At 50.5% G+C, this 17286-nt stretch overlaps 1 protein-coding gene across 1 annotated transcript; it reads left to right on the top strand.

The window, feature by feature from the left end:
* The first annotated feature begins 4670 nt into the window (after nucleotides 1–4670).
* On the top strand, nucleotides 4671–10167 carry CD19 (CD19 molecule). The gene is made up of 14 exons (XM_068524182.1): nucleotides 4671–4761; nucleotides 5011–5298; nucleotides 5622–5825; nucleotides 5943–6236; nucleotides 7271–7381; nucleotides 7652–7700; nucleotides 8024–8112; nucleotides 8500–8613; nucleotides 8736–8840; nucleotides 8922–8990; nucleotides 9095–9154; nucleotides 9250–9306; nucleotides 9884–9976; nucleotides 10079–10167. The coding sequence occupies exons 1-14, from the start codon at nucleotides 4671–4673 to the stop codon at nucleotides 10165–10167; spliced, it is 1713 nt and encodes a 570-aa protein (XP_068380283.1).
* The last annotated feature ends 7119 nt before the right edge of the window (nucleotides 10168–17286 follow it).

The raw sequence follows: 17286 nt of genomic DNA, 5'->3' as shown, positions 1-17286 counted from the left end.
TTTGCTCAAATTACACCTCCTCCGGGACTCCCACTGCCTCAGCCTAAGGAGGGCGAAGCTCTCGCGGTCTCTCCCAAGCCCCGGAGCTGACCCCTTTGATCAGTCCCTGGCCGCCCTTCCGCCAGAGCTTGGCTCACATTACAGCGAATTGTGGTCTGGCCTCCCTGCACCTCCGCTTTCGTGGAGCGTCCCTCGGGGCAGGGCTGCTGGGTCGACTTCACTTTTCTGGGCGCCTGGGTCCCCGCGTAGTCAGTCGTAGAAGTCAGAAACGTCCATGTCCCCACCCCCACTTTGATATTCAGCCGGTCACCGCTTCCTGCTAATCTTCCCTCCACCTCCCAGTGCCTCTCAAATCCCTCCTTTCCTCTGTCGGCCGCTGCCCTAGGTCAAGCTCTCATTATCTGTGACCTCTCCCCTCCAACAGCCGACCTGACTTCTCCCCTTGGACGGTGACAGGTAACTCAAACTTCAGTCTAGAGCCTTGATTCCCTTTCTCCCAAACCCGTTTCTCCCTCTGGAAAGTACATTCCAGAAGCCTGCAAGTCCTTGGTTCTTCGTGTCCTTCTGCAAGTCCTGTAAGCTCTACCTCCAAAAGACTGAATATTCCAGAACGGGTCCCTTTTTCTTCATCTTCAGCTCTGACACCTAGCCCCAGTCCCACCATCACTAGCCCCACCTAGCCCCAGTCCCCATCATCTCTTTCCTGAACTTCCACCCTGCCAGAGGCTCCCCCTGTGTTGCCATTTGGCCCCTTTAGTTAATTCTCAAAGCAATTAAGAGTGATCTTTGTAAAACAGGTCATGTCTCATTTAAAAATGGGCGAAGGACAGGAATAGACATTTCATTGATGTCATAGATGGCAAATATGTGCATGAAAGAAGATATTCAACATCATTAGCCATTAGGGAAGTGCAGATCTCCTATTTGCACACCTACCAGGACAGCTAAAATTTAAAAAGAGTGATAATACCAAATGCTGGTGAATAGATGGAGAAACTGAGTTTCTCAGGTATTCCTGATGGGAATGTAAAAACGGTATAGCTACTGTGGAAAAGGGTACGACAGTTTCTTACAAAACTAAACATGACCTTACCTGAACACATCAAGCTTTTCCCCACCCCAGGTCTCGGCTCCGAAGTCACCTTCTCAGTGAAGCCTTCCCTGACCACCCTGTCTAAAGTAGCCACTTCTATCACCTGTCCACCATTAGATCGCATTAGAGACTTCTCACCACCTGAAATTGATTATTGGTTAACTTATTTATTGTTTATTAACAATTGGTTAACCAATTGTTTACTGGTTAACTTGTTTATTACCCCCTTTAGCCTTCTGTGGCCCCAAGACTTGAATCAGAGCTCCATGAGATTAAGAACGTTGTCTTTCTTGTACCCTGTTATTTTCCCAGCACCTAGCACAGTGCCGGGTAAATAAACAGTAGTAAATAAATATTTGGTGAATGAATGAATGAACACTTTCCTTACTGATCTCTCTGGCCTCCCTCCAACCCCCTCCCCTCCCCCACCCCACTGCAGCCTGGGTAGTTTTAGAAAATGCAAATCTGACCAGGTCAACTCCTAGATTATAAATCCCCAAGATCTTCTTGCCCTCAGAATAAAGTCCAGACTCCCTGTATATGTGGCAGGGTTTCTTGGGAAGGGCATGAAATGTTGCCTGTAAATAAGGTTCCGATCAACTATCAGGCTTGGATTTTAACCCGAGACCCTGGGAGTCATTGAAGGCTGTTGAGCAGTGGAAGCACACGGCTGATTCCAAGGAAACACCCTCTGTGAGGAATGTGGGTGGGAAGTAAAGGAGGTAGAGGACAGAGAGCCCACAAAAGAAGCTGTTGAAATGGTTCTGGTTGGGAAGAGTCCAAAACAAGAGAAAATTGACTCTAGAAATATTGAGGATAGAAAATGAACTAGCTTTGGTGACTGAGTACGTGGGGGAAAGAGAAAAGAAAGTTTTCTGTCACTCTTCCTAACTTCCTTCCCTTTTTATTTATTTATTTTAGTTGATTTACAATATTATGTTAGTTTCAGGTGTACAGCAGAGTGATTCGGTTGTATATATATATATATTTTTTTTCAGATTATTTTCCATTATAGGTTATTACAAGATATTGAAGATAGTTTCCTGTGTTATACACTAAATCCTTGTTGCTTATCTATTTTTTGTATAGTAATTTGTATCTGTTAATTGCGTACTCCTAATTTATCCCACCCCAACCCCGTTCATTTCCCCTTCGGAAACCATAACTAACTTCCTTCATTTATACAACAAACACTTATTGAGCACCTACTGGATGCCAGTGAATCAGGCAGTAAAGACCCCTGTTGTAGCACAATGAATAATCTAGGGCAGGAGGCCAATGAGAAGACTAAAAAATAAACAAGCAGACTTTGGGACTGGGGCAAATGCTGGGAAGGAAATAAAACAGGTGTGTGAGGTTAATTTCAAAGTACCTGGGGTGTCAGGAAAGGCCTCTCTGAGGAAGCAATGTTTGAACTGAGAGTTGAGCAATGGAAAGGAGCCAGTAGAGCAAAGAGCCAAGAGTAGATCCAGGAAGAAGGGCAGCAAGTGCAAAGGCCCTGAGTCAGGGGCAGAGTGGCGGAGAGTTGAGGTAGGAAATGTAGTCACGGGCAGCCTCCCCTAGGCCTTTGGAATATTTATTTTAGGCAGGTAACAGTCGCTGGAATGTTCTAAGCAGGGAGCTGACATGCTCTAGCAAGAAGGCTCTGCTTGCGAGGCAGCTGGGAAGCTAGTGAAGGGATGAGAGAGATTCTGTTGAAGGAAAGGCAGATGGGGTCCTGCCCCCTCACCGGCTCCATTCTCTTCACCCCTCCCCAGCCACCCCAACCCCCCCAAAGGGAGGTGGGGGCCCTGCCAGCTGGAGGGTCCCCTGGGGTTTGCCTAAGGCAAACAGGAAGCCACAGCCCAGTGAGACGGGCCTGGGAACCAGCAACTGAGAAAGCAGGTCTCCTGGGTCCCTGGCCCTTTTCCTTCCGTGACTGCAGCAGTGACAGACACAGAGATTCACATGGAGGGGGTGGGGTGGGGGGGAGGAGAGAGAGAGAGAGAGGAGACACGGAGGGGTATGTGGCAGAAGAACAGATTGAAGAGTCAGGATGCCTGGGTTCTGGTGCCCAGTTGTACCACCAGCCCAGTGTGTGATCTCAGGCAACACCCTGCCTTTGGTGGCGGGGGAGGGCTCGATTTTCCCACTTCTAAATGGGTCCCTTCCATAACTGAAGCAGGGGCTTCCTGGGGAAGAACTGGGAGAAAAAGGGGCATTAACCATCAGTCATTCCTCAGTACCGCTGCAAAGGAGCCCCAGTGGCAGAATGGCTTGAACCCTTAGCTATTAATGGACACTGTCTCTCACGAACTGAGAGCGCTTGCTATGTGCTGTGCTGGGCTACAAGTGCCGTATGTATATCATCCTGTTTAATCTCCACAAACAATATATATTTTTTTAATTTATGAAATTTATTTTCTTATACAAATTATGAATTTCTCTGGGTAGACAGCCTTCACCTTACTGCACTGATAGCACATCTGTAATACCAAGCTACGGGACAAGTCTTAACAAGGTCTGTATTCAACATAGCACTTGTCTACCGGGCACTGTAGAGCAGGATGAGGAAAAGCCAGGGTCCATCTCAGGTGAAGAAGGGCGAGGGGGCAGTGTGTCTCCCCTTCTGACAGTTGTTTTTCTCTGGGGAAGGGGAACATGCAGGGTTATGTCTGGATTCTGGAAGTGGGAGGAGATCTTGGAGGCTGAGAAGCCCAATGCAGCACTGCAGCTCGGCTCCCTTTATCTCTGAGGGAAGCAGGGACTCCTCTTTCACTCATCTGTAACACGTCACTCTGGCCTGGCTGATACTTTGGGGAAACGGGGACAGGGGTCATCATCGAATTAGCAGCAATTAAGAACAGGCCATACACTGTCACAGTGTGGAGGTGTCGTCCTGGCCCCAGGGACCTGAAAGCACAAACAATATTTTGAGACTACGGTTATTATCCCCAGTTTACAGAGAAAGAAACTAAGGCTTAGAAAGATGAAGACATTTAGCCAAGTGGCAGAGGTGGAGGATTCAAACTCAGGTCTGCCAGATCCCACTGTATGTGTGATGGGCTGGTTGTACGGAGGTGGAGAAAGGCCCAAGAGATGTTGTTTGAATGAATGAAGGGGGTGTGTGTGTGAAGGGAAATGAACTAAGAGCCTGAGGTTGAAGGAGGGAGGAGGGGGAGAAGGAGAGAGCCTGGACCCAGTCATTCAACAAATATTCCTTGGTGCCTACACTATAACGTGCCAAGCACTGTTCCAGGGCACTGTGTGTACAGTTGTGAACAGGACAAAGTCTCTGCCACAAGGGGCTTTCTAGTGGGGAAACAGAAATCCATCAAGAAAGGAGACATACAAATAAGATCATCTCACATGGTGGTAAGTGCTGTGATGAAAATAAAACACGGTAGCGGGGAGGAGGCGAGTTTTGTGGTTCTGGAGGGGTGCATGGAGAAAGGGCCTGAGGCATGACCACCCCTCCTCTCCGGGGGGACTGCCCGTCCTCCCCCACAGACGTCCATGGTTCAGTGCCCACCAGGTCCCCGCCTGCCCCAGCATCCCCCGCGCGGCAAAGCTGGGTGTCCCGGGGAGTCTGGCCACCATGCCACCTCCTCTCCTCCTCTTCTTCCTCCTCCTGTTCCTTACCCCCATGGGAGTCGGGCCCCAGGAAACACACCTACTGGAGGCTAAAGGTATGTCCGGAGGGCAGAGATGGATGGAAGGGCTGGAAACCTGGGTTCCGGTTGGGTGCCCTTGGGCAAGTCACTTACCCTCTCTGAGCCTCCATTTTGTTATTTGTAAAATTCAGGGGAGGACTGCAAGGACTCTGAGGACGTATCCACTCCCAGCTGGTGGGGTCGTCGGCTTTATAACCCAGTGTGAGGCGTGAAGGGGGCTAGGGGCTCCTCACTCCCCACCCCCATCCTTCTCTCTCTCCACAGAGGGAGGCAATGCTGTGCTGCCATGCCTTGAAGGTCTCTCAGATGGTCCCCCTGAGCAGCTGGCCTGGTTTCGGGGCTCCCAATCAACACCCTTCTTAGAGCTGAGCCTAGGGTTACCAGGCCTGGGCATCCATGTAGGGCCCCTGGGCACCCTGAAGGAGCCCCAGGGAACCTTGCTGTTCATCTTCAATGTCTCCGACCAGATGGGGGGCTTCTACCTGTGCCAGCCAGGCCCCTCTTCTGAGCAAGCCTGGCAGCCTGGCTGGACGGTCAGCGTGAAGGGCAGCGGTGAGGTCCGGGCTGGGGCAGGGAGGGCTGGATGAGAAGAGGGAGGCCCACCGTAGATGGAGGAGGTCCAGCAGCTGAAATGGATCTGGAGGGAGGGGCTGGAGGGTCCGAGGGACAAGCTGGGAGCCAGTTTTAGGTGGCTTCTAAAAACTGCTGTGGCTTCGTGACGTCAACACTGCGCTGCTCTGTATTTGTCTTTCACTCTTTTCTCTGAGTCGCCGTTTCTCTGTCTCTCTCTGGGTCTTTGCCTCTGCCTTTCTGGGTCTCTGTATCTCTCTGCCTCTCCTAGATGTCTCTGTATCTGGTTCTGGGTATCTTCCCAGGAGAACTGTTCCGGTGGAATGCTTCAGACCTAAATGACCCAAGCTGTGGCCTGGGGGACAGGTCCTCAGAGGGCCCCAGGCCCTCTTCTGGTCACCCCACAAGGTCCCAGCTCTATGTGTGGGCCAAGAACCGCCCTGAGATCTTACACACAGACTCTGCCTGTGCCCCACCTAACGGCACTTTGAACCAGAGCAACAACCATGGTAAGGTGCTGGGGAGATGCCAGGAAGTGGGGGGATGGTAACTGGGAACTGGATGGTGTGCAGGGGAGGAGACTCCCAAGGACTACACTTTCCTAGCCTTGGCTCTCCTTGCCCCAGACCTCACTGTGGCCCCTGGCTCCACACTCTCGCTGTCCTGTGGGGCATCCCGTACCTCATTGGCCAGAGGCCCCATCTCCTGGATCCATGTGCATCCCAAGAAGCCTATCATCAAATTGCTGAGCCTAAACCTGAGTGAGGATGCCCAACTCAGAGAGATGTGGGTCATGGGCACCCTCGGGGGAAAGGCTGTTCTGTTGCTGCCCGAGACCACAGCTCAAGATGCTGGCATCTATCATTGTAACCATGGCAACGTGACCACCCAGGTGCAGCTGAAGGTCACTGCCCAGTCAGGTAGAGTTTCTCCCAATTGTGGGGCATCTGAGTGGGGCTACTGGGAAGAACCGGAAGCACGGCAACCTTGGTTCCCCAACCTGAGGGCTAGTAGCAGCCTCATCCCGAGCCCCAACCTCTACACTGAACACTGACCCCAACTTTTTCCTCCCTTGCTTCCAAGACATTACTTTTCTGGGTCTTTTACCACTGGTTGTTCCTTCCCATCAACTTTGGGAGAGGCTTCCTTCCTCCCTCATTCCTCACTGTTGGAGCCTTGAGCCCTCTTCTTATCCCTGTCTACACTCTCTCACCCTTGATTACACACTCTTCCTGTTTGACCTCCTTTACTCCCATGGCTCCTTAGGCCACCATGCCTTGGTGACTCAGTTCCATACACCCCACACCCAACCAACTGCTGGCATTGCCATTTGATGTCCCATGGACATTGCAAGCTCAACATGTACAAAATCAAACTTGATATCTTCCTCAAGCACAGTCTTCTAGGTGGCCCTAGAAGTGAAGGACACTACCACCTGCCCATGTGCCCAAGCCAGCAACCTGGGCATCCTTCCTTTCCTCACCTGTCCATCAAATTGGCCATAACGTTCTGCCCATTCTGTCTCCCTTCTTTCAATCCTACCATGCTACTGCAACCGCAATTCTCAAACTCATCCTGAACTTTCCCTCCAAACTCGACCTCAGCAGCACATTGCCGCGTCTCACCTCTAACCTTGTGAACTCAACTCTGCCCTTTACGTTGACCATGGCTGTCCTTAACTGCAGCAGGAAGCTGATCATTATGCTCCCCTTAATCCTAACATTGTGTCTGACTATAGTCATAGTTTGTTCATGGTTTGCTTAACAGATGCCACTCCAGGCCCCGTGCCAGGCTCCGGGTCCTCAGAGGGAGGGAGGAGAGCCCTCCCTGTAGCTTGGGATGTTGAGGATCTGTGTCTTGCCCCGGCCCTCCAGACTTATGGCCCTTTGAGGTGTTGAGGCTGGACAGCAAGATGCCAGCCCGGGGTCTTCAACTCATAGCTCCTTCCCCCTAGCAGTATGGCATTGGCTACTGGAGACTGGTTGCTGGATAGTCCCTGTTGTGACTTTAGTTTATCTGATCTTCTGCCTGGGTTCCCTGGTGGGCTTTCTTCATCTTCGAAGAGGTGAGTCATGTCCCCCAGCTGGTCTTCCCAAACTTACCCCTCCCTCCTCAGGAGAGGCCACACTGGCCAGTCTGACAACCATCTGTTTCTCCTCCCACACCTCCCCCACAGACCTCAGAATCCTGCCCCCACTCCTTTTCTACCCCCTCCCCCAAACTACCCGAGCTCTTTGGAATTTGAAATCCCATCTCCTCCAAGTGACTTCCCCAGCATCCCCCAAGTCTTCACTCTTGAGTCCCTCCTCTGATCATTCCCCTTAACTCCCACCAGCCCTGATCCTGAGGAGGAAAAGAAAGCGAATGACAGATCCCACTAGAAGGTAATGATGCCAGCGCCCTCCAGGCTCCCACTCCTGCACTTTCACCTTATGCTTTGCACTTGCTGTTTCCTCTGCTCAGGGTGTCTTTTCTCCATCTCTATGGTTGAAATACTGCCCAACCTTCAAAGCCCAGCACCAAAGCTACCTCCTCTGTGAAGTCCTCCTTCGAGTGATCGCAGACCCCTCTGTAGGCTGTGGCAGAACAGAGGTGCTCATAACAAGTGACAACATTTTAACCTCTGAGGGTCTAGCCTGAATCTTGAGTGTCCCCTCCAGTCCCCTCCAGGCCTGGCCTCACAGTGCAATTCCCCTTCCTCCGCCAGGTTCTTCAAAGTGACGCCTCCCCCTGGAAACGGGGCCCAGAACCAGTACGGGAACATGCTCTCCCTCTCCACTCCCCACTCAGGCACGGGTAGGAGGCACCGCCAGGTCCCTGACCCAGAGCTAGAGCCCCACCCATTTTTCTCATCCTTCTAGACCCCTGAGCTCCAAGCCTTCCCGAGCTCGGAGCTCCGCCTTCAGAAAAGAGCCCGCCCCATGGTGCGGAGTCCCGCCCAGACTTGAGCCCCGCCCCCAGGACCAAGGCCCGCCCCCAGAACTCGTATCCCCGCCCCCTGACTCGGGACCTGAAGTCCGGTTCTGACCCCAGAACCTCGCCCGAGACTTCAGGCCACGCCTCTAGATTTAGATCCCGCCCCGCTGGCTCAAGGCTGGGTACCTAGACCCGGAGTCCTCCAGCAGGCCCTGAAGCATCCTCTGCCCGTAGCCCTGACCGCCCCCATCTCCTCTCACCCGCCAGGACGCGCCCTGCGGTGGGCTGCGGGCCTGGGAGCCACCGTGCCGTCCTACGGAAATCCGCGCAGCGACGTCCAGGAGGCCAGAGCCGCGGGGTCCCGGAGCCCACCAGGAACCGGTGATCGAGGGGGGTGGTTACTCACATGGGAGGTGCTGGAGCGGTCTGTGGCGGGAATAGTGGACTGGGGCCTGGAGGAGGGGGGCCGTGACCCGGTTCCCACCCCCATCCCCAAACCCCAGGCCCAGAAGAAGAGGAAGCGGAGGCCTATGAGGAGCCGGACAGTGAGGAGGGCTCCGAGTTCTACGAGAACGACTCCAACCTTGGGCAGGACCAGCTCTCCCAGGGTAAGACTGCCCTCCCTCATCCTCACCTTCTCAGCCGGGTGGGCTGTGGGCCCTCCCTGGATCCCCCTCCTTCTCCACCAGATGGCAGCGGCTATGAGAACCCTGAGGAAGGGGTCTTGGGTCCTGAGGATGAAGACTCCTTCTCCAACGGTAATCTGGGGTACTCGTGGGGCCTCATAGACTTGGGAGAACCCACAGGGCTGTGGATCCCCTACAGGGCCAGAGTGGTCCCTGGAGTTCTCTTTTTTCGGCAGCAGCTGAGTCTTATGAGAATGAGGATGAAGAACTGGCCCAGCCAGTTGCCAGGACAACAGGTGTGTGCGAGGATGGTCACATTCCTGCGGGGTGGGTGGTGGTGGTGGTGTGTGTGACGCGAAGGCTGGGAGTGACTTCCCTCTTCCTTCTCCAGACTTCCTGAGCCCCCATGGGTCAGCCTGGGACCCCAGCAGGGAGGCAACCTCCCTTGGTGAGAAGTGCTTGGGACCTGCCTGTCTTGTCCAGATTGGGTTGCTGTGGCCTGGGCTCTAATGTCAGGCCCGACCTTGACCTTGGTTCTGACCCCAAACCCAAGCCCAATCCTGACCTTAGATTTGACTCCTAACTCTAACCTCAACGCTGACCCCAATGCCCATCCTGACGCCCAGTATTCACCCCATCCCTCATCATCAACATCAGCCCCAACCCCAATCCAGTTCCAGCCTGGACTTTGACCTCCAGCTCACCTCAGCCCCAATGCAGACCTCAGCTTTGACCTGAGCTGTCTCTACAACCTCCACACAACTCTGACTTTGACTCCTTCCAATTCCGTTCTTCACTTTTTCTCTGACCACGACCATAATCTAACCACATGTGATCAAACCCTACAACAAACAAGGGCCCAGAACCTGATGCTACCCCTGTCACTCCTTCCTAATACAATATTGTTCAAGCCTTCCACTTTCCTCTGCCCCTAAGACTCCCTCAGTATCTTAGGCTGCACTTCCCTTCCCCAAGCCCCCAGCATGGCTCCCAGGCTTCCAACTCTCCATCCCCTGGCCAAGCAGGGTCCCAGTCTTATGAGGATATGAGAGGGATCCTGTATGCAGCCCCCCAGCTCCGCTTTGTTCAAGCCCAGCCTGGTCCCAGTCATGAAGAAGGTGGGTGCTTCTCCTGCTGTCTCCCATTGTCCTCTGAGGCTTCCTCCCTCCCGGCTGACTTTCAGCTCCACTTATATCTTACTCCTTCCTGGTCCTGACCAGATGCAGACTCTTACGAGAATATGGATAATCCCGATGGACCAGAACCAGCATGGCGAGGAGGGGGCCACATGGGCACCTGGAGCAACTAGGTGATTCCCTTCAGGTGAGCTGGGAACTGCCCTCCAGGGATGGGAAAGAAGACGGGAGATGAATAGGGATGGAAGTGGGGTGCTGGCTCCTGGCCTGCTCCCCATTACCATTTCTTCTGCATAGCATGGGCCTCCTCAGGCCCCTGAGATCCACACCTGACTCTGAAATCTGGGACCCCCAGCAGATGGCGCCAGCCTCTGGAGCAGTGTTACTCAGGATGCGTGTTATCTGTGTACACACACAGTGTACACAAGCGAAACTTCGGCCCCCTTTGCACTCCCCAAATAAACTCAGTGAGCTCTTCCGATCCTGTGACATAGTGCCCTTGTGTGGGAGGGGAAGGGAAGGTGAGGATGCATGTATTCCCATCCCCTCTTGAATCCAGCGGAGGAGGGAGAACTGCATCTCCGGAACCACAGGGCCTTTTCCCCGCCTGGGGCTTGGCCTGCACTCATCTCCCTCACTTGCCTGCCATTCCCGCCAGCCAGTCATTCAATCATTGTTCATTCAGCAGTTGTATTCGTGGTGCCCAGTGAAGACGAAGCAATCCAGGAATTGGCAGTCATCACTGCCATTTATTGAGCATCTACTATGTTCTAACATTAATGAAGGCATTTAACCTTTCTAATCATCTCTTATGTGCCAGGATTGTATCAGAGTATTTTATGTATACTTTAAGTGTGTGTATGTTTATATATATTAGCTCATTTTATCTTCACAAACAACCCTATTTCATAGATGAGGAGACTGAGGCAGAGACCCTAAATTACATGCCCAAGGCTTACCTAGATAGTAAATGCTGGGGTCAGAACTTGAACTCTGGCCATCTAATTCCAGAGCCTATATCATTCTTGACACTCTCCCTTCCTAGGTGCAGTTGTGTAGATGGAAAACCGAGGGTCAGAGAGGCCAAGTCATGCACTTAGCACTTCACAGAGCTGAATCCAGAAATCTGGCTGCTGTTCTAGCCATTGTGCCTACTGCCTGGTAAACTGCCTATGATATAAACCACAAACACAAAGACTTCAGAGCTAAAAGTCTCCAGGCCCTGAAACCATTATGTAGCAAGCTCTACCACACCCAAATTCCTGCCTGTCTCAGGCAGAGGTGGACTCAGTCATTGATAGTCTTGGTGTCATCTGCCTGGTCTCCCCAGCTCCAGTGCTCTTCTGAAACCCAGGACTGGCATCTGAAACCTAGTCCCTCTCCTGCTCCAGAAGTTTCAATGCTCTCTGTAAGATTGCCTAGACTTTTTCAGTACCTATATTTTTATTTCTAGAATTCCTTTTCTTAACGCACCTGTTCTTTCTTCATAATGTCCTGTGTTTGTTTTTGAGACTCTATTCCTTCTTTATCTCTGAACCTTTAAAACTTACTTTAACTGTATTAACGCTATTATGATGTGCCAGGCATTGTTCTAATAAATACTTTACAAGTAACATCCCATTTCATCTTCATGACAATTCTATGAAGAAGGTACGCTAAAATTATTATCACCTTGGAGCTGAGAAGACTGAGGCACAGAGAAATTCAATACTTCAGTTGCTAGCTGACTTTAGGCAACTTACTCAAGCTCAATGACCTTCAGTGTTCCCAGTTATAAAGTAACATTGGGGAGGAGGTGATTATCATCATCTGTACAATGGGGTGTTTCTCCTGCAGGAGTCCTTTGCCCCACTCACATCTTCTGGGGCCAGCTTGCTTTGGCTTCTGCCGCAGTCTTACAGGCTACACAGGTTTCTGACCATTTTATTCAGAGCAGGCTTTTGCCCTAGGGGTTTGGTCTGACTACAAGCCCATACTCTGGTGACCCTGGGGATTCTGATTTCCTGTGGTGACTTTTTCCAAACTGCATCCCAAGGCCTGTGGATGGATTTTTTTCCCCTCTGTCTTCTGTGCCCAGAAGAGACAGTCCTTTCTCAGCTCCCAGCTTTGTGCATGGGGCTTAGTTTCAGCTCTCTGCTCTTCCTGGGGACTCAGCCTTAACCTCTGTCCCCATGGGGGCATTAAAACTCCAATCCTAGGGATCCCAGCATTCCCATGCGCTGCCCTCTCAATGTTGTGGCTTTGATTTCCTTGTTATTTCTAGCACCAGGGAGATTCTGTCCTGCTTTGAGCTCAAGTATTACGAAAAAGAAAGAAAGCGATGCCTCTTGTTATATTTGCATAATGTATGCTTGGAATGCGGGGGATGGGAAGTGAACCTTCAGCATTTCCTTGGGCTTCCATCTTGGACACAGTCCATGTGGCAGAAACAAAATAAAAAAATAAATAAATATCCCAGATCTAGCTCAGGATTCACACCCCGAACTTACCCTTCAGCTAATGTAAGCTTTCCATATCGCCAAAGTTCCCACCATTCCCTATTGCCTTTCACCCAGGCTGCTTCATTCATGTAGGTCTCCTGCCTGTGCCTGAATCATTTGAACATGACACTCCTGGTGAAAACATCCTACCTTCTCAAGGGTGAATCCATGTCTGGGTCTTCTCTGTGCCCCTGGTACCCAGCCGGGGGATGGCAGAGATCAGGAGCTCAGGAAATGAGTGGGGAAGGAGGAGTGAATGAAGGACTGTGCCAGGTCCTGAGATTCAGGGGCCAGAGGCTGGAGCTACTCCTGTGAGCTCTGCTACCCAGCGAAGTCTTGGGAGAAGATGAGGAACAGAGGTGTGCTAACTCCAGCCCAGTGCTCTGGAATCAGACTACCTGAGTTTGAATGCCAGCTCCAACCCTTTCTGGCTGTGTGACTCAAACTCTCTGTGCTGCAGTTTCCTGGTCTGTAGAATAGGGATAATAATGATAGCTACCTTAAGTGAATCTTAAATGAGATGTAAAGCACATGACAGTAGCATAGTAGGCACTGGAACATTAGCTATTATTATTATTTGGCATTTATTAAGGGCCTACTGTGTCCCAGGAGCCAGAGGGCACACAGAATATTTGGATTAGGAACTCCTCCAGTGCAGGGACCTGCACAGAATAAAGCCACACTCCAAAGCTTCACAAATTCCCACCCCATGACCTGTTTCTTTGGCAGGGACTGGACCACTTATAGTTCCTGAACAAGATTTAGGGAGAAGGAGGCTTGAGAGAGGTTTCAGGCCCTCACGGTCACCCCTAGTTTGCAGGGGCCTCCCAGGTAGGGACCAAGGCTGCAGAAGGGCTTTTGGTGCAATCTCTATGCTTCCAGCCTTACGATAAAGAGTGGATGAAGAGTTCCCAGGGCTAGGAGGTCCTTGGAGTCCACTCTGCCAAGTCCAGAGTCTTTGTTCCTTGGGAAGCAGCCTCACCTGCTGGGGTTGTGTGCTTTCAGTCTTGACCTTGGCTGAGTCTACTTGGAGGACTTGAAGTGTGGGCTGAGTTGGGGTGTGTGTGTAGAGGATATCAGTGTAGCAGAGGAGGGGGATGGGATGGGATGTGGGTGGTCATCAAGATGCTGTACTGGGGGGACTTCCCTGGTGGCGCAGTGGTTAAGAATCCACCTGCCAATGCAGGGGACATGGGTTCGAGCCCTGGTCCGGGATGATCCCACATGCCGCGAGCAACTAAGCCCACGTGCCACAACTACTGAAGCCCGAGCACCTAGGGCCTGTGCTCTGCAACAAGAGAAGCCACCGCAATGAGAAGCCCACGCACTGCAGCGAAGAGTAGCCCCCGCTCGCCGCAACTAGAGAAATCCTGTGTGCAGCAATGAAGACCCAACACAGCCAAAAATAGATAAATAAATTAATTAATTTGTAAAAAAAAAAAAAAAAGATGCTGTACTGGATGGATGTGTGAAGTCCAAGTTATGTGAATGTTATGTGTGTGAGAGACAGGTGGTATTGGGTGTATGCTGTGTGGGTGTTATGTGTGAAGTATGGTGTGGCATGTATAGTGTGAGGTGTCAGGGGAGTGAAAATTAATAAAAGGAAACCTCACTAAAATGGAGTCTGAAGGGGGAGCTTTCATGCTGTACCACTTGTCATCAATTACAGGAAGAACTGTCAGTTAAAGACCCCAACAGAAGAATCATGGACAGGAAAGAATCATCAATTACAGGTCCCAACAAGAAAAGATGTACATTGCATCTCCTACAAGAAATCCACTACCGGAGCAACTCAGGCAATGAGAAACCATCATCACCCTGAACTCTCACGTTTCTCCAATGGACTTTCCTTCAAAACGACCCCTCCCAATGTCCTCCCTTTTCTCTATAAAATAACCTTCTTTGTTGGATTTGCCTATGGCTTTCGCTATAGCTTCCTTGTCCCAAATTGCAATTCCTCTGCCATTCCTGAATAAACCCATTCTTGCTGGTAAAATAACTGACTTTTATTTCTAAGGCCAATGGGGGTCATGCAGTTGGAGGCAATATGGGAGGTGTGAAGTGTAAGAGGGGTGTGTCTGTGTTAGTGCGCAAGTTTGTGTGCCCAACGCACAGTGACGCCAAACAAACCAAAACATTGAGGTTGGGAGCAGAGAAAGGTTTATTGCAGGGCCCTGCAAGGAGACAGGTGGCTCATGCACTAAAAAGCCCGGAGCTCCCCAAACGGTTTCGGCAAAGCATCGTTTTAAATATTTATTTATTTATTTATTTATTTATTTATTTATTTATTTATTTATTTATTTATTTATTTTTGGCTGCGTTGGGTCTTCGTTGCTGCACACGGGCTTTCTTTAGTTGCAGCGAGCGGGGGCTGAGCAGGGGCTACTCTTCGTTGCTGTGCGTGGGCTTCTCATTGCTGTGGCTTCTCTTGTTGCGGAGCACGGGCTCTAGGCGCGTGGGCTCAGTAGTTGTGGCTCGCGGCCCCCTAGAGCGCAGGCTCAGTAGTTGTGGCGCACGGGCTTAGTTGCTCCACGGCATGTGGGATCTTCCCGGACCAGGGCTCGAACCCGTGTCCCCTGCATTGGCAGGCGGATTCTTAACCACTGCGCCACCAGGGAAGTCCTGGTGGGGGGTTTTCACATCTGTAAAACAACTTAGGAAGTGTGCATCAAATATTGTTATCTAGGTATCAATACTTCAGAGAGGAGCTAAAGCAGAGGATATGGGGGAAGGGCCTGTCCCGGGAAGGTCTCATAGGGTCCTGATCGGTTACATCTGTGCTGCGTCGGGGTGCATGTTGTATAGGAGTTGTGGATACAGTAGATGTGTGGAGGATATGTAGCCTCTGAGGTACGCAATGTCGTTGGTGGGTGTGTTGGGGAAATATAATGAAAAAACAAAACCTTCTTCCAACCCAGAAAACCTCTACACAGAGGTAATAGAGACAGAAAACAGTTTTATTATTATTTTTTTTGAGTTTTTGAATTTTATTTTATTTATTTTTTTATACAGCACGTTCTTATTAGTTATCTATTTTATACATATTAATGTATATGTGTCAATCCCAATCTCCCACTTCATCCCACCGCCACCCCACCCCACCACCACCCTCCGCCACCACTTTCCCCCCTTGGTGTCCATACGTTTGAGAAAACAGTTTTATTATTGAATAAGCATTAAACAGAATGCCAGGCACATTACAGGCAATCCCCTGAGAGATGGATTGCAAAAGCAGAAAGAAATCTCACCATTTTATATAGCCAAGCAGGTACCACCCATTATCCTGTTTTCAAGATAAAATTTCAAAACCCATATCTTGTTTTCAAGATAAACAATGACTAGGCCTCAAGTAACAGGACTCGACACCACCTTTAGGCACACGTAGATCATCCTAACTTTATCATGGTGATTGGCTTTTATCCAAGGGCAAGACAAATTTCTGGCATCTTTTTTTTTTTTTCCTAGAGTCTGATTTATCTAGTTTTCTTTCTTTTCTTTTTTTAAAAATTTTTATTGGAGTATAGTTGCTTTACAGTATTTTTGATGGGAGGTGGTTTTGTATATTGCAGCAGAGCCTTCATGAAGTTAGGCTGTTATTCTCCCGCTGGAGCTGGGAGATGGAGAGATTGGGAGCTATTTCCCATGATGCTTGCATTTCAAAAAGATGGCTCCAGAACTTATTTACAAAAGAGGAACAGACTCACAGACATAGAAAACAAACTTATGGTTACCAAAGGGGAAAGGGAGTGGGGTGGGGGGAGGAATAAATTAGGAGTTTGGGATTAGCAGATACAAACTACTAAATATAAAATAGATAAACAACAAGGTCCTATTGCATAGCACAGGGAACTATATTCAATATCTTGTAATAAACTATAATGGAAAAGAATCTGAGAAAGAAAATATATAGAAAACGGAATCACTTTGCTGTACACCAGAAACTAACACAACATTGTAAATCAACTATACTTCAATTAAAAAGAAAATGTCTCCCAGGTCCTGGAGTTCCTGAGTTATGAGACTGGCAAGAGGCTTAGTTAGCCATTACAAAGATTTACATACATTTTGAAAAGTTCCAAGAAAGAAATTCTGAAAGAAAAGGGAGAAGGGGGAGAAGTCACGTCCCTTATTTTCAACAGGGAGAATCAAGCCTCTTATTTTTCACTTGTATTTGCCCTTCCAGGTGTTGTTTGTGAGGCGGGTTGTGCTTAGGTGTACGTTGTGGGAGGGTGTTTCAAGAGTGTATGTTGGGTTGACTTTGCCCGTGAAAAGTGTCTGTCGGGACCTCCAGTGTGAGGGAGGGTATGTATGCTGTCGGAGGTTATGCGGAGAGTTGCGTGGTATTGAAGTGTTGGTCCAGGGGCGTATTGTGCGGATTCTGCACGTGAGGAGGGGTCGTGTGCGAGGCGTCGGCGTCGAGCGGAATTACTCAGCCCACCAAGCAGTTGGGGGAAAGAATAAACGGGATACCCGTGAGGTCTGCGGTTTCTAAAAGCAATTCCCAGCCGGACTTGCAGACTACAATTCCCAGGATGCCCTGCTCCTCCACCAACCAGGAAAAACTCTCCTCAGTGGGCGGGGCTTGAAGAAGGAGGGTCAGGCCAATGGATGAGCCGGGACGAGTCGAAACCTACGCCGATTGCGCCGAGTCTGACTGGAATCTTTGGCGCCTTGGTTTCAGTGGTGAATGTGTGATGGGCGGGTTCAGCGACCAGTGAAAAGGCGGAGAGGTGGATCCAGAGGGTGTGGGCGGGGAGAGGTGCTGACTAGCAGGCAGTTCGCCCAATGAAGGGCGGAAGCCGCTGGAGGGGG

The sequence above is a fragment of the Eschrichtius robustus genome, chromosome 16, assembly GCF_028021215.1.
Source record: "Eschrichtius robustus isolate mEscRob2 chromosome 16, mEscRob2.pri, whole genome shotgun sequence".
Lineage (NCBI taxonomy): Eukaryota > Metazoa > Chordata > Mammalia > Artiodactyla > Eschrichtiidae > Eschrichtius > Eschrichtius robustus.
This window is presented reverse-complemented; position numbering and strand designations above follow the sequence as displayed.

Bases quoted from the DNA above. Each gene is read 5' to 3' on its own strand.
- CD19 (XM_068524182.1), top strand. From the start codon at position 4,671: ATGCCACCTCCTCTCCTCCTCTTCTTCCTCCTCCTGTTCCTTACCCCC. The intron at 5,299-5,621 runs GTGAGGTCCGGG...GTATCTTCCCAG, and splicing joins GGTCAGCGTGAAGGGCAGCG to GAGAACTGTTCCGGTGGAAT. The intron at 9,307-9,883 runs GTGAGAAGTGCT...CTGGCCAAGCAG, and splicing joins CAGGGAGGCAACCTCCCTTG to GGTCCCAGTCTTATGAGGAT.